The following is a 26,060-nucleotide window of genomic DNA, read 5'->3' as shown; positions in this document are numbered from 1 at the left end:
TTAATTTGTGCTTAATTATAGGAGATACCTGTAAGGAATTCTTTCAAGTACTTTATATTAAAACACCTGCTTGACCCCTGCTCATGGTGCTAAGGCTGACCACGGGATTGAGATGGGTGGTAACATCCAGACCGCTCCATGTGAAACAGACATTTGCTCCCTTGAAGTTGGCAGTCTGCGTTGGTGCCCTTTTAATAGATGAGGCACTTGCCAAAATCCTGACTAGGCTGTAACTTGGTTACCAGTGATCACAGTCACTAGCGTTTATTGAGCATCCGCTATGTGTACCTGACACACGTTATCTCATTTGGTCCTTTAGAGGCAGACTAAATGAACTTTCCCAACTGGGAAGGTTGGGCAATGCCACTCCTGGGAGTGAAAGCTGAAGGCAAGAATTTAGCAGGAGGTGGCTTTTAAAAATTAATTTATAGAAATACAGAAGGGGTTTCACCATGTTGCCCAGGCTAGTCTAGAAGTCCTAGGCTCAAACTATCTGCCCACCTTGTCCTCCCAAGGTTCTGGGATTACAGGCGTGAGCCACCACGCTCAGCTGAGGTGGCATCTCTGGGATTTAGATCTCTGGGATCTAGAGATCTGAGACCACAACTCTAAGAATTCTTTAAGATTCTAGAGCAGGGGTAGCAAACCTTTTCTGTAAAGGCCAGATAGCAGCTATTTTAGGCTTTGCAGGCCATATTACTTGCAGGCAATATGGTTTCTGTCACATGATGATGATAATATATACATAAATCAGCATGGCTGTGTTCCAATAAAAGTTGACTTACAAAAGTAGAGAGCAGGCCAGGTTTGGCCCATGGGCTATAGTTTGCCAACCCCTGCTCTAGAATCACTGTCACTGCTTCATGTTTATTACCTGATTTTCAGTCATCCTGTGTTTCTCTATTGTGAGTTACGGCAAAACCTTCAAAGCAAAACACGGACTGAGCAACTGTCTCCAGGGACCCGTGGAAGGAATGACAGAGAATGAGGCTAAGACTTATCACACACAAGTGCTTCCCAGGCAGTAACTCCTTTCATGCTCAGGAGAGCCCTCTGTGGCAGGTACTTTAATCGTCTCCAACTGACAGGGGAGGAACCAACCTAGGTTTACGTCACATGTGACGGGCAGAGCTGGGATTGGAATCCAGGCAGTCTCTTGCTCCAGAGTCCAGTTTTTACCCCGTGGAGAGAGTAAACTGGAAAGGCAGTGCCAACATCATGCCATGGAGCTGGGGGAGGAGACCATGATCCACAGCGGGAGGGGAGGGTCAGAGGAAAGGGAGGCAGGAGTGGCTTCATAACAGAAGTGCAACTAGGATCTCCTACATTGAGCTACAATGTGGGACAACACTGCCGCCCCTAAAGGACTAAATGAGATGACATGTGTCAGGTACACACAGCGGATGCTCAGTAAATGGTAGAGATCACTGGTAACCAAGTCAGAGCCTACTCAGAATTTCAGCAACTGCCTCATCTATTAAAAGGGCACCAACACATACTGACTGCCAACCTCAAGGCGGCAAATGTCTGTTTCATGTGGAGTGGTGTGGATGTAACCACCCATCTCAACCTCATGGTCAGCCTTAGCACCATGAGCAGGGGTTAACCAAGTGTTTTAATACAACGTACTTGAAAGAATTCCTCACCAGTTATCTCCTCTAATCAAGTGAAAATTAAATCTACTCAAGCAAAAGCTAACTTCCATTGCACAGGAAATACAGAGAAAAGAGACAAGTTAAATGAAACTACAAGGAAATAATCAGATACATTCAGAATATGGAACATTACAGAAGATGTTCTGTGGAATGACAACTGACCCAACCCCTTCAAAAAGTTAACCTAGTGGGGAAAAAGTGGGGAAATTATTCCAGATGAAAGCTGTACACCGATGATCGGAGCGGCATTATTCACAATAGCCAACATGTGGAAGCAACGGAAGTGTCCATCGACAGATGACTGGATAAGCAAAACGTGGTCTATACATACTATGGAATATTCAGCCTAAAAAGGAAGGAAATTCTGACCCAGCCCCCAGCTTGGATGACCTGTGAGGACATTATGCTGACTGAAACAAGCCTGTTGCAAGAGGACAAACACTGTATATGAGGTCCTAGGGTAGTCAGAATCATAGAGATAGGAAGTGAACAGTGGTGGCCAGGGCTGGGGGAAGGGGAGTGGGCAGTGATCTTTAATGGGTATGGAGTTTCCCTCTGGGAAGAAGAGTTCCAGAGGTAGATGGTGGTGATAGTTGCACAACGTTGTGAATATACTTAATGTAGGAGTCCCCGCTTATCCAGAGTTTCACTTCCAAGTTTTCAGTTACCTGAGGTCAACTACAGTCAGAAAATAGTGAGCAACAGTAAGATGTATTGAGAGAGACCACATTCACATAACTTTTATGACAGCATATTGTTATAATTCTGTTGAATTACTATTGTTGTTAATCTTACTGTGCCTAATTTATAAATTAAACTTTCTCATAGGTATATACATATAGGAAAAACCATATCATATATAGCATTTAGTACTATCCAAGGTTCCAGGCATCCATATCAGGGGTATTGGAATATATCCCCCAAGAGCAACGGGGACTACTACACCACTGAGTTCACTGTACACTTCAAAATGATTAAGATGGTAAATTTTATGTGTAATTTTCCACAATAAAGAAAAAAAAAGGAAATGACACAAAATCATAGAAGAAATGAAATGTATGATCTTGAATTGGTTTGTGGCTATTTATAAACAAATAAATAGCTCCAGAGAAAGCTAGGTATAGAGCTAGAAATGGCAATTGCGATAGAGATATTTTGGGAACATTTTGGAGAAATCTGATATGTAGGAAGTATTAATTGAAATTAGGGACTACTTAATTTTGTTAGGAGTGATAGTAGGGTTGCAGTTTTATAGGGAAATGACCATAGTTTATGAAGAGGTATACTGAAGTATTTAGGTGTGAAGTGTCATCATTTCTATAATTTACTTTAAAATGGTCCTGAAATAAAGTATGTATGTATGTATGTGTGTGTGTGTGTGTGTGTGTGTGTGTATGAATGTAGCTGTATATATGAAGCAAATGTGTCAAATCTTAACAACTAGTCAGTCCTAGGTGGTGAGTACATGGGTGTCCACTGTACTATAATTTCTACTTTTTTGTTTCGTCATAATAGAATTAAAAACAAAAGTGGGGCAAAATTGCCCCACAGATGTCCCAGGGTTGCTGTCAGTCTGAAATGACATAATCCCACAATATTGAAACTGGCTGAACACTCCACACATGTAAGATGGCATGGTACCCACTTTTGTTTTCGAGGAGAAAACTGACACCCACAGTAAATAGATGGCTCTCCCATCAGCATCTTTTGGCAAACATCAACATGTTACTCAGCCCTGTGGAATACTTTTTGAATAAGGTAAATGCAATTTTGCACTAAAATTTTGAAAAATGATCACTTGTTGAACAAGTAAACACTAATTAGAGTGTCTGTTCACACTGACACAGAACACTCTGTAATTTTGTGGGAATTGTTATGGCAGAAATATTACATAATGGCCCATGTGTTTGAGTGGCTGGCTGTTCAAATCAGGAACGCAGGTGAGTGCTGAGCACGCAGGTAGCTGTATGCCAGGAGCAGGGGCCCTGTGACCAGCCCTGGAATGTATAACAGGTCTTTTTCAGAGCACTCTTGTCACTTACAGACGCCACCATGCCCTAAAGGGGAGGAAGGGAACAGAGAACAGATTCTCTGGCCCTGGTGAAGTTATTCTCTGGTCCCAGTAAAGTCATGTTCAATGTTCATTACCTTTTCCCTCAGTTTAAAAGAGAGAGTGAGAACAGTGTTCTCTCACAGGTGGTAACATGTTAAAATAATATCAACACACTCAAGACACTGAAGCATTCAGCTGCGAATTTTTTCAAGGCGTGGTGGGATCAAAGAGAAGGGAATTTAGAGCTGGAACCAAGAGACTCAAGATCAAACACTAGCTGTGCCAACTTGGGCTTAGGCACGTTCTTTCTTTCTTCTTTTTTCTTTTCTTTTCTTTTCTTTTTTTTTTTTTTTGAGATGGAGTCTCATTTTGTTGCCCTGGCTGGAGTGCAGTGGCATGGTCTCGGCTCACTGCAACCTATCCGCCTCCTGGGTCCAAGTGATTCTCCTACCTCAGCCTGCCGAGTAGCTGGGATTACAGGCAACTGCCACCATGCCCGGCTATTTTTTTGTATTTTTAGTAGAGAAGGGGTTTCACCATGTTGGCCAGCCTGGTCTCGAACTCCTGACCTCGTGATCTGCCCGCATTGGCTTCCCAAAGTGCTGGGATTACGGGCGTGAGCCACCGTGCCCATCCAGAACATTCTTTAACTTCTAGAAGTGAGCCCTATTTCCTTATATGGAAAAGAGAAATAATGACATCTACTGCATGGGATTTGTGTGAGAGTTCGATCAGACTGCTTGTGTCCTCCCGGGCACACAGCACATCCTCGACGAAGGCAATTCCCCTTTCCACAGAGGATTTGACTCCCCACATCTTTTGTGACCAATCCCTTGAACTCATCATCCCATTTTGTAATTCTGAAAAGCAAAACAATGAAAAGAAATGAGCAAACAGAATTTGTATCAGCAAAACAAAACCATAAGCAACCTACCATACAGAAATAGGGAAATGGAATACAATGGAATATTATACAATCTTTTCAAATGTTGCTAGACATTTCCCAGTTAAAATGGTAGAATTAAACCTGTATAAAATCTCACTCTTCCTAAATTTGAATTAAAAAAAATTAAACCTGAAATAAAACACTTATCAGCCAAAAAAAAAAAAACCAAAAAAAAAACAAAATGAGCACGCCCCAGTGTCATAAAGTCAAAAGGTGCCTGGGAAATAAAATAAAGGAAAAAGAATCCAGTGTGGCAAGGCTCAGAGCCCTGAGTCAAACACCCTCAGGAAGACAAAACAGTGAATAAATAAACATTCTGAGAGTTTTCATCAATATCACCACATCTAGAAAAAAACACCTGAGTAGTTATCCCTATATTCTCTTCTTCTGACTAGGGAAGAGAGAAAACATCTGCTGGGGAGAAAAGGATGAGATGATGCATAAACCGTGGTGTTGATCATCTCTGCTGCAAGGAATGAAGACTCTGGGAGTCCAACGTGAAACCCAAGGCTGACCCGAGGCCACAGAATACTGCCGGAGGGTGTGCAGTGTGTGCCCCCACACAGGAAGACCGAACCCACTTAAAAGGGCCTTCAAAAGATCCCACAAGTGAAAGCTGCCAAGACCACATCTAGCCAAGCCTACTCAGCACCCAGCATACGACCTGCTACAGCTCAACTGGCCCAAGACATTTCATATGTCTTCAGGCTACAGAAAGCATGAACAGAAACAAAAAACCAGCCTTCAAACTTCAGCTTGGTAGCAAGAAGAAAAAAGATAGCCTTCAAATAAATAAATCAAAGAAAGATATAGGCTGATTTACTTCAGCAAGAATAAAATGAAAAACCACAAGGCATGGTATCTTTAAACACAGACTCCTGGAAAGGCAAGAAAGCAACAGTAGGTGTCAAAGACAAAGAACTCAAAATAAAAGAAAACATAACTCAGCCAGAGAAAGATACCCCCCAAAAGATCTTTGAGCCATAGAACTTAATAAGAATATGAGTTCAATACATCAAGAACCCAAAGACAACATCTAAAAAAGGGAAAAAAAAGATTGTAGATCTAAAGAAATACATTGAAAACTAAAGCCAACACTAGAAAATAAAGATATGAAACAGAATCTACACAGGACTAAAGAAAGATGGTTTAAAATCAATTTTCTGACTAGAGGAAAGCTAAAAATAAACACGGTGAATGCAGATAAAAACAAGGGATTCAAGTAATCGAAGCAAAACAGACAACTATGGAGTTCAAAGACAATGTAACATACAGACAATTGGTGCCTTACAGCAGAGAATTCACTGCATAGAACCCAGTGTTTGAAGAGATAATACAAAGAAATTCTCCCAAAACTAATAAAGAATTGCATCTGTTGATTGAAAATACACATCCAGTTCCAAAAACTATGACACACATCACACAGCAGTAATATACATCAGAATTAAATTATCTGTCAAATATTAAGAAAAGATTCCTCATATATCTAACCTATAGGCAATAATAAATTATCTCTAAGGGAGGAAAAATAAGGCTGGCCTTGGACACTTCTACAGCAACATTTAGTAGCAAAAGATAGTTACTTCTTTCCAGTTTTACTGAAGTCTTCTGTTAAGTTTCAGTGAAATTAAACTTACTGCTATTTTTAGAACATACATTTTATAAGTATATCTACTCAGCCAGTCATTTTTCCATGTATAAGAATAGAAAGAACTCTAAAATGATATATTCCTAATAATAACAAGAAATTCTTCTTCCCTTTCCCCAGAATTCATACCTTGATATAGACTAGACGAACGTCCACCTTCTGGAAGTTAACAGAGAAAAAGCATCTGCTCTTCTAACTTCCTCACTCAATCCTCCCCAAAGGGAAGGATTGGCAACTTACTCGATTCACAGAATTGCAAGCAGGAAGCTGGCAAGCTTGCCCTGACCCCCTTCTCCCCCAATTCTGTGAACAGCCCTCAGGATGCACATATTCTCTGCTCCTCCAGGAGGTAAGCTTACCTGAGCAGGTGAGCATCTGCAGGGACAAAGCCTGCAGTTCTGCCTTGGAAGAGTTTTATTCTGAGAACAAAGTAGTGAAAAGAAGCCTGAATCTGGACACAAACAGAGTTTTCCAATCCAAACTCCAGTTTTTTCCACACAACCCCCAAGATGATGTTTTAAACCCCTGTGGCTGGCTGGGGTGTCTACTTCCCAAATGATCCTTTCTTTGTTGTTGTTGTTGTTGAAATAGTGTCTTACTCTGTCACTCAGGCTGGAGTGCAGTCGCACTATTACGGCTCACTGCAGCCTCAATCTCCTGGTCTCAAGTGATCCTCCCACCTCAGTCTCCCAAATATCTGGGAGACTGGGTGGTGGCATGCAGCACCACACCCAGCTAATTTTTTAATTTTTTTTTTTTTTTCCTTTGAGACAGAGACTGGAGTGCAGTGGCGCCATCTTGGCTCATTGCAACCTCTGCCTCCTGGGTTCAAGCAATTCTCCTGCCTCAGCCTCCTGAGTAGCTGGGATTACAGGCATGTGCCACCATGCCTGGCTAATTTTTTTATTTTTAGTACAGACAGGGTTTCACCATGTTGGCCAGGCTGTTCTCAAACTCCTGACATCAAGTGATCCACCCACCTCGGCCTCCCAAAGTGCTGGGATTACAGGCATAAGCCACCACGCTCAGCTAATTTTTAAATTTTTTGTAGAGACAGGGTCTCCCTATGTTGCCCAGGCTGGTCTCAAACTCCTGAGCTCAAGTGATCCTCCCACTTCAGCCCTTCCAAAGTACTGGGATTACAGGCACGAGCTACCATGCCCGGCTCCCAGTGGATTCTTAATTAGGAGGGGCTAGAGTGAGGGCAGAGAGGAAGGTGCGGTTAACGGTCACTTCTCAAACCCCACCACCAGTCATGATTATTTCTGAATGGGGGATTTTGAATTTTTAAAAACATTTTTATGTAAACTTTTCTTCATGATGAATATGTATTGTTTTATAAAAACAATAAGGTCATTTTTCATTTGAAACTATGACAGCAGAGAAGAACATCTGATGTTACAGAAAAGCCATGAGAATGATTTAGAGGAAAGAGTAGGTTCCTAAACAGAATTTATAGTGAGATCCAATTTTATTACTTTTTAAAAATCACGACAGTAGCACATACTGCAGAGAGGCACGGGCTGAGTACTTTGGATGGATTCTCTCATTTGGTATTCACAAGATCATTGAAAGTATAAATATCATCCCAATCTTAGAGATGAGGAAATTGAGAATTAGAGAGGGAAAGCAAAATGCCCAAAGCCACACAAGACTAACCAGCCACAGACATGGACTTCAAAGACCCCAAAGCCCACATCCTTTACCACCGTGTGGGCCTGGAAGTCACGCATCAATGCAGGCAGACAGAGAGAGACTTAAAGGACTCACGCCAAAATGTTTACAGTTTATCTCCAGGTTCTCTGAATTATGGATGATTTTTTTTATGTTATCTATGTTTGTTTGTATTTTCCAAATTGTCAACACCACATATATTCCTTGTGTAATAAGTAAAACAGTAAAGTCTTTATATTTAAAAAAAAAAAAAAAAAAGCCGGCTGGGTGTGGTGGTTGATGCCTGTAATCCCAGCACTTTGTGAGGCCGAGCCAGGTGGATCACCTCAGGTCAGGAGTTCGAGACTAGCCTGGCCAACATGGCGAAACCCCAACTCTACTAAAAATACAAAAATCAGCTGGGCGTGGTAGTGCACTCCTGTAATCCCAGCTACTAGAGAGGCTGAGGCAGGAGAACTACTTGAACCAAGGAGGCAGAGGTTGCAGCGAGCCGAGATCCCACCAATGCACTCCAGCCTGGGCGACAGAGCGAGACTCCATCCCCTCAAAAAAAAAATTTTTTTTTAAAGCATGAACTTGAAGTTGAAGCTAGCACTAGAGCCAGGCGATGAATAGATAAAGACACAGACATAGGATGCTCACAGAGCTTTCCAGCTAGCTCAGCCAGCACTTGGATCGGCCGGCCACAGGCTTGGAGCAACAGTGCAGAAATGCTTCCTGACCTGACTCGCAGAACCTTTCACACAGTCCTCTGCCCAGTCACCAGGCAGCTCCACTCACAGGCTACCTTCCTTCCCAGGCCCCAGTGACTACCTATTCCAGGGAGGAGTGGCCTCTCTCAGCAGCCTGCCAAGCTCTTCCCAAGGAGAACAGGAGGGGAAGTTTGAAGGGCCTTCATCCAATTTTTAAACTGTAAACTGCACACCCACTTTTTGTTTGGAGACATTTCCTGTGTGTGAACACAGTTTGTTCTGTTACCAGCTTTAAAGTTATCCAGAACTGATACATCCGAGGCCAAGCAAAAGTGGTTTTATTTAAAAAAAAAAAAAAAAAGTCAAACACAATAGGACCTTTCCTAATGTTAGCTCATCTTGCAAGAATCTAATTTGTACATATGCAAAAGAGAGGTTTAATACAGAGGTGTCATTTTGTCCTCAGGCCCAGGACCCTATATTTGCCCCCCTCCCATGTGGCACCCATACTGGTGAGCACAGCATTCCAGTACAAGAAGCATTCTGCATCCTTCAGCCCCTTGGCCTCAGCATGCGAGGAAGCTGTGCTTGCTTGTAGCTGAGTCTGAGCATGCCCTGGATGAAGTTCCCTCCACAGACTAGCAGACTGACTTCCAGCCACATTTCACCACACCACTTCAAAGGAGGGGAGGAGGGGCAGAGGGATCCAAGCTTGGCCGAGAGAGATGCCGACAGCCTCTGCGCTGCTAACTGGAGTGGCACTCCACAGTGCCAGCCCTGACATGCCCCAGCCCGGCTGTGGCCCTGGGTTTCCAGCCCTCCCCTTCTCCATCCCAGGTTTCCAATCACATGCTGCCTCCAATGACTCTCCGCAGCCAGCCTCTCACCAACGGTTCCACTTGACATCTTGCTACCCTCGGATCTATCCCCAACCAAGGTTGAGAAAATTATTTTATATCTCCGACCAGTCTACCCAGGCCCATCTCCCACCCTGGCCCAATGCTTTGCTTCTATTTTTAGTCTGGTCTATTGTAATACAACTAGACCAGACATGAGGCTTCCAGAGGGCTTGGCTGCCACCTGGCCCAGGACCTGAAACGTCCTAATGAATGAGTCATTAATGAAAAAATTATAAACATGTCATCTCCCCCCCCACGATAAATCAACTCCATGAGGGCCAAGAACATGCCTTACTCAACTCTATATTGCTCGCAGCACTTAAGGAAGTTGTCGAAGTTAATTAGTTTGGCAGAGATCAAGCTGACATTTTTTTTCTTTTTCTTTTTTTTTCAAAAAAGGAGCCTGTGCAGAGAAATTCTGGGAACCATATCACTCCTACCCCCACCAAAAAAACCACAGAGATGGATGAGATTAGAATGCAGATGTCTGGTGCTAACTTAATACATACCTGGCCAAATCTGAGACTGGCTGGCACAGCGCACAGTGATAAAGTCTCTTTTGGTCTCACTGAATCGGATAGGGCTTCAGGAAGGAGACAGAGCCAGCTGGAGATTTTACCAGCCCTGATTCCTGCTAAGGAATCCTGGGTGTGAGGGATGGGAACATGGATGAGTACCTATGTACATACACACAGTAAATACACAAACACATATTCCTCACCCACATATCTGTCTAGGATTTTTTTTTACATGCATTCTCCTTAATCAAATGACATGATTATCAGTCCAATCCCAGCATTCGGCTAGGCCCAGAAAGAGAAAATGATGTGTCTGAAGCTAACGAATCATCCAACTAGGTTCATTCCTGCAAGTCTAATCACCACCACCCCAGAGAGTAACATGGTTACCTTCTTACAGAAAGGAAACAGGGACTGTCCGCATTTCTGTGAAGATTGAAATGATATCTTTGGGTATGAACGACTCTCTTATGAATATCCAACAATCCTCCTACCTCACCCAAACACTTAAGAAGACAGAGTTTGCCTTTGTTTTCTTTGTACACACAGACTGTTTTAGGATCCTTTGCTCTTTTCTTCTCTGGTGTTATGAATTGATTTGTTTTCCCCAAAAAGATAAACTGAAGTCCTAACTCTTAGTGCCTGTGAATGTGACCTAATTTGGAAACGAGGACTTAGCAGATGTAAGCTAGTCACATGAGGTCATTAGGGTGAGCCCTAATCCAATGTGACCGGTGTCCTTATAAGAAGAAGAGAGAGAGACGCGGGGGAAACACCATGTGACAGCAAAGGCAGAGATGGGAGTGATGCAGCTGCGAGCCAAGGAATCCAAGGACCCTTGGCCACCCCCACATGCCAGGAAGAGGCAAGGAAGGGTTCTACGCAGGGTCTGGGAGGGAGCACGGCCCTGCTGATGCCCTGATTTCAGACTTCTGGCCTGCAGGACTGTCAGACAAAAAAATCTGTTGTTTCAAGCCACCCAGTTTGTGGTAATTTGTTACAGCAGCCCTAGTTAATGAATAGACCTGGTTTTTTCCTTCTGAAATGCCTACCATCTCATCCACCCTCTCCCCTCCAAGCCCATGTCCACCTCACCAACAGATAAACTGTGAAAGTCACTTTCTCACTTATAATATGACCCAATTTTGGTCTAGCATCTGAGATATTGAAAATGTTAGGGAATAATCCTACTGTCCTACGAACTCTACAAAAGGAAAAGTTTAAATAAAATGTCAAGTCCCCACTTATTCCTGCTCCCAAATAAAGTACAAAAGAGCTCAGAATTAGTCCAGGAAGGCAGGAATCACATACAGTCTGTGGTGAAAGGTGGAATTGGATCTGAAAGGCTTGTAAGAGACCACACTCAGCTCCATTATCCACTGGATAGGGACAGCGGGTGGCCAACCATGGAGGGGGCAGAAAGGACACTGCCTATGGCAAATGCCTGCCATGACAATCCCACTCAGGAGTGGCCTAGGTCTTGACTCCCAGAGGCCCTACTCATGTGGCTGTGACATCCTGTCAGGGACGGTGAGGCATGACACTGATGGGGTCAGGGGCCAGTGGAGGGAGGTAGTAAGAAAACAAACAACCAGGACGTGACAGAGCGGAAATGAACACCTGTGACCATCACTGTTGGGCTCACTGGGCTCACCTGTGACCATCACTGGGCTCACCAAGGCGACAGACCTCAACAGGAGAACACTCAGCTTCCTTTTGGGGGATTTAAATGTTTCACTTGTCACACAAAATAGTTCCCCTGATAGCCTTGGGTGCCACAAGCCCTTGAGCTATTTTTAATCACCTCCCTGTCACTGTTATTTTTAAATACAAAAGTATTCCCCAATGAAATCCTAAGCATCAGAAGGCAAATAAATATAAATGTATATATATTATCTGTTCACTCCATTAAGGATAGGTAGGGTACCTCTTAGAAAGCATTAAGCCTATTTAGACCAAAAAAAAAAAAAAAAAGGGGGAACATTTTAAAAGAGAATAAGAGAAGTGATTTTTCCCCAGTATTCACCAAAACAATATTTTTATTTATACTTGTTTATAATTGCTATTCCCAAAATTAAAACTATCAGTTGTCTTTGCTTCCTGGCTGCTCACCTGCTTATACCTGCCAGCGAATGTGAGCTGGCTCCAGAGGGTGGGGCTGCACATTTGGGTAAGTGCCTCAATTCTGTGCCCTGATTTTGCCTAACATGAAGGCAATGAATGCAGAGATTCTACAATGTTATACTTAAGAAGACCTAAAAACAGGCCAACCCTGGGCCACAGAAGCAATATGCCTGTTGGACAGTCGATTGCACATGTCCATCTCTAGAAATCGAACAAGGTTGTATTTGGATTTAGCCCAAGCACTGCTGGCTCCACGTGCCACTCTGCGCCTAGTGCAGCAAGGAGAACCTCCCCATCTGCTTCCATCAAGTGCAAGCTGCAAAGCTGCAAAACTGCTCACTGGCTTTTTGATCTATTTATATGCATCTCCTTGATGCATATATACAGCTTGGCAAAGGTAAAGGAATGGTGCTAATTTATGGTTTTTGTTTCCAAAAGATATCCTCTCTTTGGCTGGCTGAGAAACTGTCATTGGCATGTTAAGCCTCCCAACCTACAAAGTATTTACCAGCACTGGGGAGGCGACACGACATGCCACACAATAAGTCAGGAGTCTTGCCCTCAGTTTTTTGCATAAGGACAGGAGAGGCTTCTCTGAAGCTCCTCTACATCTATTTCATGGGCCTGGCTCCCTTTAAGTTTCTTCTCCTCAATCATCACTCCGGCCAAAAAAAATATGCTCCTTTCCTACATTTCAGGAGGAGGTTGGAAAGCTGAAGTTGACCGTGTGGTGTGCTGTGCACCCCACGCATGTATAGCTTCAAGAAGAGGATGGTGTGATGTGCCACACTGGAATACATGCTGCTTATGCAAAGCATCCCACAAGACACAGTAAATTCCAAGTGCTATCACAGCAGCACTCTGAGAAATGAAACGGCCAAAGGATGGTGTCTGTCACAACCGGCAGTGGTTGTACTCACGGCCATCCCACTACACTGCACGAGCAACCTCGAAAGCCAACCTTAAGGGGGGCCCTGCCCTCCACCACCCTGAAAGCTACAGTGACCACAGACCCAGGACAAGCCTCCTGTACCCCTGGAGAGAAGGGGAGCTGGTGCTGACACCACAGCCAGCTGAGTTCCAGGGGGACAGCTCTAGGTGGCTCTGTGGATCTACTTCAAACAATTCTCTGACCCAAAAGCCAACAAAGAGATTAATCAGCCCCATTGTTTATTTTACAGGTTGGATCACCATAATTGAATCTTACATAATAAACACATATGGGTCCATGCTGCTTAGAAATTTTCATCTTCATTAAGGGAATTCTTAGCAGAGTAAACGTAAGACTTTAGGTGCTGTATTTTATAGCTTATATAATCAGCTGAGGGCAGCTCTCCCAATTTCAACCTGCTTATATTCAAGGTGGTAATTTCTCCTTCTAATCAGCTGAAGTTGGGAGACAAATTCAACAATTAGAAACAGCCTGCCTATTTTACATAAGCCTCTTGCAAAGGGGGTGAAAGACAATAGCCATTCCCATTAATATTTTACAGTAGTCTTTAAATGAAAAACATCATTGTGACACTTCTCCCTACATCAACCTTGCAAGTGCAGAAATGGCAGTAAAAATAATCACTTCTAACTCCCTCAAATTCCTGTAGTTTTGTGAGCAGGGACTTAGTTTGCCTTCTATTATTTTCTCCGGAACTATTTGTTAAAAGCCTCATCAGCCCCTGCTCATTTCTTCACACTCTGCACAACTAGAAATTTAGGTATCAATGGACGGAGAGCCAGAAGAGACTTTAGAGCTACCAAGAAAGTCTCAAGGCCTATCTGAACAGGTTCATTATCCAGAGACCCAAAAGTTGTCCCAAAGGACAACCTGGCAGAACAAATGTGGTAGTCCCATCACTGCCTATGGGATGGGTTTATGGGCACAGCCTGTTCCCAGAATTTTCAGAGGGCAAAGATTTTAACCAAAACCAATGCTAAGGCTGAGGTGAGTGGATCACTTGAGGTCAGGAGTTCGAGACCACCCTGGCCAACATGGTGAAATCCTGTCTCCACTAAAAAAAATACAAAAAATTAGCCAAGTGGTGGTACGCACCTGTAGTCCCAGCTACTGGGGAGGCTGAGGCAGGAGAATCGCTTGAACCCGGGAGGCAGAGGTTGCAGTGAGCTGAGATCATGCCACTGCACTCCAGGCTGGGCAACAGTGTGAGACTGTCTCAAAAAAAAAAATAAAAATTAAAAAAATAAGACTTCATCATTACAGTCAGTGGGCTCTCTGAGTCCATTACCAGATAACTTAAAATGCCACTTGGACTATTACGTCCATGAAAAGGAGAGTACTGAAAAGTCATGGCAGGGGTATTTATAAAGGAAATCATGAGGGCAAAAGGGAAAGATGAGTTCACACTTCTTCCCGCCCCACCCGCCCCACCCCACTGAAAAAAGTAGGGCTTGGCAAGGCACCGTGGCTCACACCTGTAATCCCAGCACTTTGGGAGGCCAAGGCAGGTGGATCACTTGAGTCCAGGAGTTCAAGATCAGCCTGGACAACATGATGAAACCACCCCACACCCCATCTCTACAAAAAAAAAAAAAATAAGAAAACTAGCCAGGCTTGGTGGTATGTGCCTGTAGTCCCAGCTACTTGGGAGGTTGAGGTGGGAGGATCATTTCAGCCTGGGACGTCAAGCTGTGATCCTGCCACTGCACTCCAACCTGGATGATAGAGCAAGACCCTGTCTCAAAATAACAACAACAACAAAAGTGGGGCTTATGGCAGCCTATGTTACTTTTTGCTTTTAAATATTTTCAATGTGTGTTGATTAGGAGGAATAAGTGCAACTATTGTCTAAGTCCAGGAAAGTACTAATGACCAACTATTCCGTGTTTAAAGAGGAATGCCCAGTCATATGGGAAATAACGAGGCTGGTAACACCGTTTCTACTAAACAATCGAGCTGCTAAGTCCTCAGTTAGCAAGGGCTTCCCTTTTCAGAGGCACTGGACTCAAAACCACAAAGAAGAACCTAAATAAAGAAGTTGGGAGTCACCAACTGCTGAGGTTCTGTGTACATCCAAGGGAATGTTTCCAGTCTCTGTGTTGTCACTGGAACTCATGGATGAAGGCTCCCCAGGCTTGCTCACTCCACACCTGTGGCTGCACAAGATTCAGTGCTTTACACACAATTCCTCCCTCGGCAAAGTCATCAGAGTGACCCGGCTTTGGGGCTCTGAGGTCTTCTGAGCACAGATTCTCTCCTGAAGCCTGTGGCATTTGAAGGTGAATCTAAAAACTCACCTAAAACATACACTGCCACCTGATTCACTGAGAAAGGCCCAATTCCTTCTCTATCCTTCGCAAGGACAGGTGTGACCAGACTGGGGTAGGAAGGCTGCTTCTAAGACTACAGATGGAACGGGAGTGGCGTTGTGCAGAAGGTATGTCCGTAAGCCGAGATGGATGAATCCATGGGATGGGAAACCAGGTTGCAGGAACAGGTCCATTGTTCTGCTTATGAGAAACCAAAAAAAAGACCAAGCGTGGGGAAATGCCCACAGACCTGCTTGCCAGAGTCCACTTAATACTGCAAGAGAACACGAGGTGAAGGCAGCAGACAAGGCGTGAGACCTGAGCCCCTCTGGGCAACCAAGGCTGAGCTCTGCGAAGGCACGTTTTAAACAAGGCTGCCTGGAGGGCAGCATATGTCCACAACATATGTCCCTTTGTCCTCCCCCTCCTGACACCTCGGGCTCCCTTGAATTGGTCACTCAGCCTTTCAGCCAGTGAAGCAGAGCAAGCTTCAGGAGCCCAGATCACCAGTTTAGGAAACAGAAGCCTTGGCCTCACACAATATTCCAAATCCTCAGCTCCCTGGGAGGGACTTTTGTTGGTGCTAATGTCAACGAGCAGGGTTATACCATTACTGTTAAAGCAACTGTGGAATACTGTACCCTATGAGAAGTACTCTATCACATGACTATTTGTTTAAACCTCACAACCATCTGTAAGATAAGCTTGATCATTATCCCCATTTTTCAGATGAGGCTATTGAGGCTCGAGTAAGTGAAGTTGCCAGGAGCTGGGAAATAGCAAGTCTAAGTTCAAATCCAGGTCTTCCAACTCCAAGTCCAACATTCTTTCCACCTACCCTCAGCCTTCAGCACCCAGTGGCCACAGACCACAGCAAGAGATACTGAGGACCTCCCAAAGTGAAGCATCAGGGCACCTGCCCCGCCCAGCCAGTCCTGCCTGCCCTGCTTTAACCTCCTTCAAGTACCCATGGACTGTAAATGATCAACATGAATCACCATTCCTGCAGTGGGCTCCTCTCCCATGTGACTAATTTTTATAGCATCTTTAAGATGAAATGGATTGCTATATTTATAAGGGAATAAACAGAATTAGCAACTGATATTTAGCTTATTACTTGCCCTTAAAAACTTTTTACCTCCCAGACAAAAATGTCCATGTAGAATAGGAAACTACTCGAATATGCAATTCACTAAACCAAAACTAAAGTTTAATTGAAATAATTTTATTTCTCATTGGTTGGGGCTACACGGTTATTATGTTTGCAGTAAATATGCATAACCATATTATTATTAATAGTAATAGCTAATATTTCCTGGGCACTCATTATGTGCCAGATAGTGTTCAAGGTGCTTTACATGTACTGACTCAGTTCATCCTCACAGCAAAACAGAGGGTAGGTACTATTATAACCCCAGTTATAAAATGAAAAAGTGAGGTACAGAGAGATTAAGTAAACAGCTCAAGGTCACAGAGCAGGTAAGGGGAGGATATAGGCATGAATCCCAGTCTTCTAACACTCATTGAATAAGCGACAGCTGCCACAGACACTTGCCTTTCTCCACCTTGGAACTGTAATCATTTAACTTGGAGTTTTAACCGTTAAGCAATGATTTGTCTCATGCTAACACATAAACACTTAGGCTACATAAAGTACAAGTGTCTTTGAATCACATCAATTCATTTATCCTATGAGCCAAGGTCCATGATTCCACTGCTTTTCCTGTTTATATCTGTTTTCCAGATACAGACATAGAAACCGAAAATAAAAATGAATTGAAAGAGTAAGGATGCTATCTTTCTGGCCTACAGATTACCAAAGGCATTTCTGAGAGGCAAGAAAATACCGAGATTTTCTTCAGGGGAGAACGGTTCCAAATCCATGTGTCAACCATACAGTCAAAGTTACCATTGAAATGTCCCTTCGCACCTTCAAAAAGTACGGCATACAATATTCATTGTATGCAACGCTGTACACAAACACGTATGTAAATATGCAACGCATGCGGCAATGTACAGAATAGAGTACATATGCAGAAGAGAAGTACTTTGACTCCACTTTAGAGAAACATGCTTATTAAATGATGCATGTAGTGAAATCTGTGCGAGTTGGAACTAAAGCCAGAGAAATGCAGCTAGTAGGGAGTTTTATTCTTCACTCTTTCTGCATGAAATGCAGCTGTATCCTCATCATTTTTGCAATACTACCCGTGTTCATCCAGGCCAATCTGCTAAGAGAATACAGTCCCTGATCAAGGCAGCACCTCAAAGTTTGCTTTTAGGTGTGCAAAATAAATTCACAGAGACCCTGTTGGTGGGGCTGCCTTTGCCCAGCAGTTCACCAATGACTTCGCGCAAGAAGCAGCCCATGCAGCATAATAGAAAACACGATTCCAGCAGCACCCAAGATGAGCTGCAAATGCTGGGCAATTGATTAGCAAGGCGGTGCCACTGCAGAGAGGCCTCTTGGCGATCCTTTTCATAAGGTGTCTAAAATTGAATGAGGGGAAGAGTTAACAAAATGCAGGATAGAGCCCTCGCTCATTTTACAACTAATTCAGTTTCTTCTATTGTTAAATACACCAACAAAAACCCCCTCACAAACAAAGATAAATACACAAACCTGGCTGAAAAAAATTTTCAGAAACACCTTTTCCCCTTAATAATTATTAAAATTTTAAATCCAGCTATAAGGAAAAAAAAATCCAGGTAATTTTATTTCTTACTACCTGGGGCTACACAGTAATTATGGAAATGGCAAGGAATTTGTCACTTTGAGTAAGCATAAGTGTGTAAAATAATTTGATTAAATAAAATACAGTTACCTTAGTCATCATAGTAATTTGACAAGGACTTTAAAAACGTCTCTCTCTGTTGAAAATGTCAACAGACAGTTTCCTCAGCTGTCTGCTTCTGGATTGAATATGCAAAAACTCATCTTCGAAATGATGTTTCTTTAGAAAAAAAAAAGGAGTAACAAATCTAGCAGTTTCGCCTCGCCCATTAATTGCAAGCCCACTTGACTATTCTCAGGCTGAAAGAAAAAGTGTGACTACAAAGCAGTGAGATAGAGCCTCATTAACCACACTCAGTCATCTATGTCATTATTTTGTTACCATAACCTCAAACTTATTTTTCTATAACTCTAAAGAGGGAAATATCTACCCCTTGTTCACAGGAACTCCCTTTGTGCCCCACCCAGGAAACTAGACTGGCCTTTTTTCAGTTTTCAACCTGAGGAAATTCAAATGTATTTGTATGTATGCCTCAAACTAATCGTCTAGAGGTGTCAGAGGTTTTAATTTCCTGTACACACCCTTATCTACTCCAGTCCTCAGTAATTTGATACCACACAGAAACCTCTATATGCAGGGCTACCCTCAGCGAGTGGCTTAAAACATTTTAGGGGGTCTCTGCAAAACACCAATAAGCACACACAAAATGACTTTCTCCCCATGCAGTTCTCATATGCCTGCATCTTCTCCAACCAGTCCCAGACTTAAGCACATGTTACATCCTTGCAAACAGGACTGGAGCCACTCGAAGCCAAAACCCAAGTAGAAGAAAATTAAATTGCATTCTCCGTTCCATACAAAATGACTATCAAACCGAGCAGGCCTCTCCTCTTACGCTGCAAAAATTATGTCATAGCCAGTCAGGAGGTTTAGGTGACTATGATGGAACATCCCTGTGACTATTGGCTTATCTGAAGCATGGTTTCCAGTTAAGATGTTTGTAGCCGTAATAGATTTCAGAATCCACAGTTGGCCCAGGTTGCACCTGGGTTACTTTATCTAGATCACTGAGTCTGGCTTTCAGGATCAGTGTCTTTTTGTACTCCCTGACACCAAGGCAAAAGTTGCAGGCCCCCAGCCTAGCCTAACAATTGATGGCCTTATATACAATACAGTTTTCCTTTGAGTTTCCTCCCTGGGCAGGTTCTTGGTGGAAAACAAACACATGCATACATACACACACACAGACACACACACACATTTTCTCTCTCTCTCTCTCTCACACACACACAGACACACAGACACACACGAGTCCTCCTTCTCAAAGTTGCTTCTTAAATCACAGGCAACCTTCTGCTTCAGTTCTGCAGTTGGGAAGCCTACACTAGTGTCATTCAGGACACTGAGAAATTTGTCTTTTCAGAAAAAAATAAGGAAATGAAACTGCAGTATTTTAAGGCACCTGGGGAGATGAAATAAGAAGGTGGACTCTGGGAATCTAATAGGAAATAACGTCGTTGGCATAGAATTTGTAACCACCCTCCTCTCTGTGAAAGGGAGCATTACTGGCACTGTCCCAAGGCAAGTCCTTCCTCAAGTATCTGGAAATGCCTCATTAGAGAGGCAGGCTGATTGCCAAGGTAAGGATCACGTCTAACGCACACTTAGCACGTGGACCCTGCCCTGTGGTCCCCTACAGACACAAGGTCTCAGGTTTCCTAAGAAAGCCATGATGAATTAAAAGGAAGAAATGTGCCTTTCCTGCAAACAGCCTGCAATATTTCATTCTCCAATTATCCACAGAGAAGTCTCGCATGGCTGAAGGAGCAAACTTTTTTTCCCCATCTCCCAAATAACAGATGAAGAGAAAACTCTGAAGTGGCCCAGAAGAGCAAAGCCCATAGCCAGCTGAGTCAGTCAACCCTGACAAGCCAACTATTTATTTTCATGAGGCTCCGATGGCAAGGCAAAGACGAGGGCAGCCGGGCAAAGCACAGCCCTTAGAGCCTTATGCCTCCACTCCTAGTAATCAAAATGAATTCAATTTCCTAGGCCTGTCCTCTCCTGGGCCTCCAGCTGCTTTCTGCAAGTCACCTGTTGACTCCTGTTACCCTACCCCACCCAACCAGGCTTTCCATCAGCGAAGGCTAGAAGTGCCAGGATGCCGCCACCAGGTGGACCGAATTCCTCCTCTGCTTGCCGTTCCCCTGTTCTGGGATTAAAGTCAACCTCCTATCTCCTGGGGCCAGCCCTGCCTCCAGAAGTCCACCACTCCAGGAGTACTCGGCTTCTTAACTTTCTAAAGGAGCTAGGCCATTCATCTAGTTGCAGCCCAGCTTCATTTATTTGTCAAATCCTTAGATCACTGCAACCGAAAAATAGTAAGCCCACGCTTTTATCACTCCTGGGGTGAAAAGTTCTGCGGGTGTTTGCCACACATGAATAATGCACTCTACCGAGCAAAATTGGTTTGAGGCAAACAAACCGTTAAACTGGAGGCAGCTGTTGATATACTAATTACCTCCTTCTAAACATAGACCCGGTTAGGTATTATGTACTTTGCATATGTCACAGTACAGACCCACATATATTTTATTAATGTGAATTTGCATCTCTGTAATACATGTACTTATTTAAATATTTTAATAGTCAAATTTCCCCTAAGGAAGTGCCGATAAACTGACTCCCAAAACACAATTATCCCCTATCCCTCAAATTCCAAGGGCTAATAGGTACTGTCTGCAACTGCATATTATAACTATAGACACAATAAGTGTATTTTATAGAACAGAAAACAAGGTATGCTTTTGACTACAGGGTTCACTTGCAGTCTACAAGTTACGAATGCACAAGACAGAGACCGGGATGTAAACGCTTTTCGTCTCAGAATGAGCAACAGAAATGTATTTGATTTTCAAAAGCCCTGAAATTCTGTCACCCCAGGAACAGAGCTGAGTTTGAAGACCCCCTCTCTCACAACCACCTAACTTCCTCAACACCGGAGACCAAGCACTGCTTGTATTTCCCTTTAACAGTGAGCCCTGAGCCTTAAGAGATAGTTTATGAATGGTATACAGCCCCCAGCGTCTGGCCCTCATGAACTTTACCCCAAGGCCAGGAATGAGGGATTAATCATAGCATCAGGATACGCGTGGTTCTATCTCTGGATGTGGTTATTCAATGGCCAAAATCTTGTCCAATTCTATCTCCATCAAACTTGCTCAGGAATACTCCAAGTCTATGACATTTGATTTCAGTTGCGGGTCAATAGCCAAGTAATGATTTAACACTATAAACTCTAAAAAAAAATTTCCCGTTTAGACAGGACTGTACTTCGGTGTGGAAGCACGCTCTCTGGAACTCAAGTTGCGACCACCTGAGCAGAGGAGGCGAAAGCGACAAAGTAGGTACCTGACAGTGCTGAGTCATTACAAGCTGTTTCCTCTGAAATGTTATGCACCCATGGGCCCTCTGAGCATTAACATCCCCTTTCTGGAGGCAAATAAAATACATATTCATTGTGGAAAATGGTGCAACCTTCTGTGGGCGACAGACCACGATGGGGAATTTAGCACTAAGAGTGGATAGCAGGAACTACACAAACTCGCAGCTGCTCTCTAGGTACCGTAACTTTATCCCAGACGCTCAAAGAGGGCTATAGGGATACCGGGTGGGAATATTCCCCCTGCAGCCCCGGCTCAGGTCAGGGCCACACTAGGGCGCATTTTACTCTAAGCTGTTATATCCCCCTGTAATTGGCGGATGTAGAAAGCGCCCGGAGAAAATGATGCATAATAGATTTGTTCTCGAGGAGGATGCAATGGAGAGTAGAGGACGCAGGATGCGAACTGGTTTTTCTTCCCATGTGCGGGTCACCTGAAAACCCCGATGCTTTTTCTTTCCTCTCCAAGGAGAACCCTGAACTCACCGTCTCGCTCCGCTCTTATGGGGGGAGAGGAATAGTTTCACGCCCACCTGCCCGCCGCCTCTCCTCCCCCGGCACCCCCTGCCCCAGCCGGACGCGCGCGAGCTGCTACCGGCATCAACGGTCCCGCCCGCTACCCGCTCGCTGGCAGCCCCGGCCGGCAGCTCCCCCGGCGGCCGCCTCTGCACCACTCGCCAACCTCCACGCCGGGCCGAGGTCATGCCCGCCTGCCCCCAGCGCCGGGCGGCCCCCTCCTCGGGCCAGGCGGCCGCTCGAGAGCCGGGCTGGGGAAGGAGCCCGCGGCGGAGTTGGCTCGGGGACTCACCAGGTAGGCGCCCACCGTGCCCTGCGCCAGCATCAGGGCGCACTCGGACACCAGGAAGATCTTGATGTTGGAAAAGCAGGACACCTTCTTTTTCTTTTTCTTGTTCCTCTGCGCCTCGTCCCCCTGCAGCTCGCCGCTCCGGTCGCCGCTCCGGCCGCCGCCCGACGAACCGCCCGGCTTCTTCCCCTGCATCCTTCCCCCGCCGCCGCCGCCGCCGCTGCCGCTTTCCCGCTCGCCCCGGGTGTCGGGGCCGCTGCCGGGCGGGGGTGCGCGCCTCGAGGCTGCGTGCTGTCCCCGCCTCGGGTTCGCGGCGGCCGCCCCCGTCCTGCCGGGGCTGGAGAGGTGGAAGGCACAGCTCCTCGCCGCCGCCGCCGCCGCCGCGCTCGCCCCTTCCTCCTCCTCCTCCCCCGCCTCCGCCCTCCCCTGGCCTCCTCCTCCGGCTCCGGCTGTGCCAATCACAGGGGCTCGTCGCGCCGCCCGCCGCCGCCGCTGCCTCGCCTCCCGCGGCCGCCCGCCGCTGCCATCGCCCGGTTCCCCTTGCCCGCCGGCCGCGCCTGCTCTCACCCCCTCAGCCCCAGCCCCAAGGCCTGGGCCTGGGCCGCCGCTGCGCGCCCTCGCCGAGCCGCTCCTCGCTGCCGGTGCGCCCCCGGGGAGGCACGGGAGGCGGGCTTGGGATGCGGAGGGCGGCCCGGCGGCCGAGGCTGGGAGGGTCCGGCTGCGGGGAGAACTGGGGAGACCCGGAGTCCTTGCGGAGTAAGGGGGGGTGCCCCTGAGGGCGGGAGGCGGCGCCCGGCCCCTAGGTGGCGCTGCGGGGCACGGGGCCCCGCGGCGGAGACTCGCGGCTCTGCGCCGGGCGCGGAGATGGGGTGCGGAGGCGGCCCCCGCGGGGCTGGGACCCGGCGCTCGGGAACCCGGGTGCCCAGGCCTCAGAGGGCAGGCTGTTCCCAGGAAGGGAGAATACTGAGTACCCAGGAAGGGCTTGGCGCGCGCTCTTCTCCGCCCGGGGATTTCTGGGGACAGATGTTGTGCTCTGGGTCTTGGGGAGGTGCCAGAGGTCAGAGCTGCTTGAGGCTTCTGCCGCCTGCCGGTTTCTGCCCCAGCTGTCCCCGGCCACAGGGGGTGTTGAAAAGGCCCCAGACCGAAAGGACAGAAAGGGGAAGTTAGAGGAATACGTCGGGAGCCCCACGGACCGTTAGTGCCCCAGCCTCGGTGTCCAGGCGCTGCAAGATCGCCGCGGCCCCAGCAGAGGGCCTTGTCCGGCCCTTCATCCGCCCAGGGCCCCGCTGCTGGAGCGCGCAGCACGCGGCCAGCCACAGGCCTGCTGGGTCCCCACCCGTCCCCTGGCTCTGTGGCCCTGGCCACCATCCTCGGCCTTGACCTGAATGCCTGGCCCATGGCAGCCGCTCCTAATTACTCCCCACTCTCACCGTTACCAAGGAGTGTGGGCCACAGGGCACTACCAATAGGATCTGCTAGTTCTCAACTGCAGCGTTTGGAAGCTGAGAGAAAACCTCAGAGGACTGGACAGGTACCAGGAAACAGCACCTTCCACCTGGGCCATTGGGGGACTCAAGGAATCATTTAAAACGGTTTCCTTAATAATTGTGTCAAAGAAAATGACCCACTCTCCCAAGCTCCTGTGTCCAAATGCAGGCTCAACTTCAAAACTGATTAGCAATGAACCCGACCATATTTTTCCTTTCTCCCGAAGAACTTGAATGAGAATGGAGGGTGTAATGGTGGGGATGTTGTTTTGCCATGGCATTTAAATATAAACTGCTTCATCCTTCTGTGGCTCCAGACGTGATCTCACCCAGGCTTGGTGTCGCTTTGAGATGCCCTCACCTTGTCTAGGCCACCTCCTATCTGAATTGGCTCCCCCCACACTTGAAGTCTCTTCCCGTCTTCCCCACTTCCTGAATCAGTGGCCACACCATTCCCGGCCAGTCCTATAATGAGAATCTTTACTGCCCCCTTCTTTCTTCCCCACACCCTCCTATCACTCGGAGCCAACTTTTCTGCAGGATCTTTATGTCCCCCTCTTTCCCTCCCCATCACTTTGCATCATGGGCTACCTCCCCACTTCCTCCTCAGAAGACCCTTGACAAGCTAGCTCTGTTCCCTGCCTCTGTGACGGTAAGCTGCAAAGCTGAGCTGAGACTTGTCTATGAATGGTGACCCCATTGCTAATGAAATGTGCAGAGTGCTTTATAGTCTTCAACTCTTATTTACATTCTTTGTAATAACAAGAGCTAATGTTTACTGTGTGCTTATTATGGCCAGACACCATTCTCAGTGCTTCACCCGCATTTACAACGTAATCCTCACAGCAATCCTCTAAACCAGATACTATTATTAGCCTTGTTTTACAGATGAGACAACTGAGGCCTAGAAAGGTTAACCTGACCAGTGTCACTTGTCTAGTAAGTGGCAGGGCAAGTCTTTGAAAACCAGGTTGTCTGCCATCATAGCCCAGGTTCTTTATAACTACATACATATCATCTCATTTATCACCCAGTGTGGTTCATCTCATGGGGAGGCTGGGACTTATGTTGTTCCTCTTTTATAAAGCTGGAAAGGGACAAAACTTGCATCCATGTCCAGCCCTTTTTGTTCTTTTTTGTTTGTTTGTTTGTTTGTTTGAGATGGAGTTTCGCTCTTGGTGCCCAGGCTGGAGTGCAATGGTGCGATCTCGGCCCATGGCAACCTCCACCTCCCGGGTTTCAGCGATTCTCCTGCCTCAGCCTCTGGAGTAGCTGGAATTACAGATGTGCCACCATGCCCGGCTAATTTTGTATTTTTAATAGAGACGGGGTTTCTTAATGTTGGTCAGGCTGGTCTTGAACTCTGATCTCAGGTGATCCACCTGCCTCAGCCTCCCAAAGTGCTGGGATTACAGGCATGAGCCACCACGCCCGACCAGCCCTTTTTGTTCTATGCCACAATGCCTCATGTACAGACTGAGAAGGGCACAGCCTTTTTTCAGCTTAACCATTTATTTTAGATTAAAAAATTAGCCGTCTTTAGAGAAATCACACACTTTTGCTGTCAGATAAAGGATTTCGGATTAGGGTTGTGGATTCTTCCTATAATTAATGGTAAGCAGCCATGAAAGTAATCCTGGTGCCTGAAGCCTTAAGAATCATCAAAGTCAGCCTCAGGGAAATCAGGCTGCGGCCTCACAACAGTCAGAAAGAAGGAATTTAACAAGTTCAACTCCCTTCCTTCTTTGCTCGTCCTTTATTTACTTGTAGATCAGGGCTCCAGGGATGATAAGGTGGGTTTATGAGCACCAGGTGCTTCTGCTTGGCATTCCCCTAGCCCCGTATGCAGACAGAGGAAGCAGCAGAAAAATAGTAAACATCCTTGTATCTGTACAGCACGTTAATGCTTATGAAGTACTTCTATGTCCTGTATCTCAGCTGAAGCTTACAACAGGGAGAGCTAGTCTTATTAGCCCCTTTTTTTCCTCAAAAGAAACAACAGTAGGTGGATTTTGGGAGCTCACCGCCAGCAGGTGGCAGGAATTGAGTCTACATTTGCCAACCCAAATTGGTGGGAGTGAGAGGTGAAGCCAGCTGGACTTCCTGGGTCGGATGGGGACT

At 45.9% G+C, this 26,060-nt stretch overlaps 1 protein-coding gene across 10 annotated transcripts in view; it reads right to left on the bottom strand.

Moving 5' to 3' along the window:
- The window catches only part of SLCO3A1 (solute carrier organic anion transporter family member 3A1), a 321,311-nt gene extending 298,466 nt beyond the window's left edge, over positions 1–22,845 (bottom strand). For 2 of the 10 annotated variants that reach the window (XM_009429867.4, XM_003952731.4), the window contains exon 1: positions 22,456–22,843. In XM_009429867.4, coding sequence (XP_009428142.1) covers positions 22,456–22,647 — 192 coding nt within the window. In that variant the 5' untranslated portion in view covers positions 22,648–22,843. Of the gene's footprint in view, positions 1–18,295; positions 20,196–22,133; positions 22,261–22,455 lie in introns of those variants that run through there. The other 8 variants (XM_063795432.1, XM_063795431.1, XM_063795433.1 and 5 more) reach the window with 6 other exon arrangements.
- Between the last annotated feature and the right edge of the window lie 3,215 nt (positions 22,846–26,060).

Source organism: Pan troglodytes, chromosome 16 (assembly GCF_028858775.2).
Source record: "Pan troglodytes isolate AG18354 chromosome 16, NHGRI_mPanTro3-v2.0_pri, whole genome shotgun sequence".
Lineage (NCBI taxonomy): Eukaryota > Metazoa > Chordata > Mammalia > Primates > Hominidae > Pan > Pan troglodytes.
This window is presented reverse-complemented; position numbering and strand designations above follow the sequence as displayed.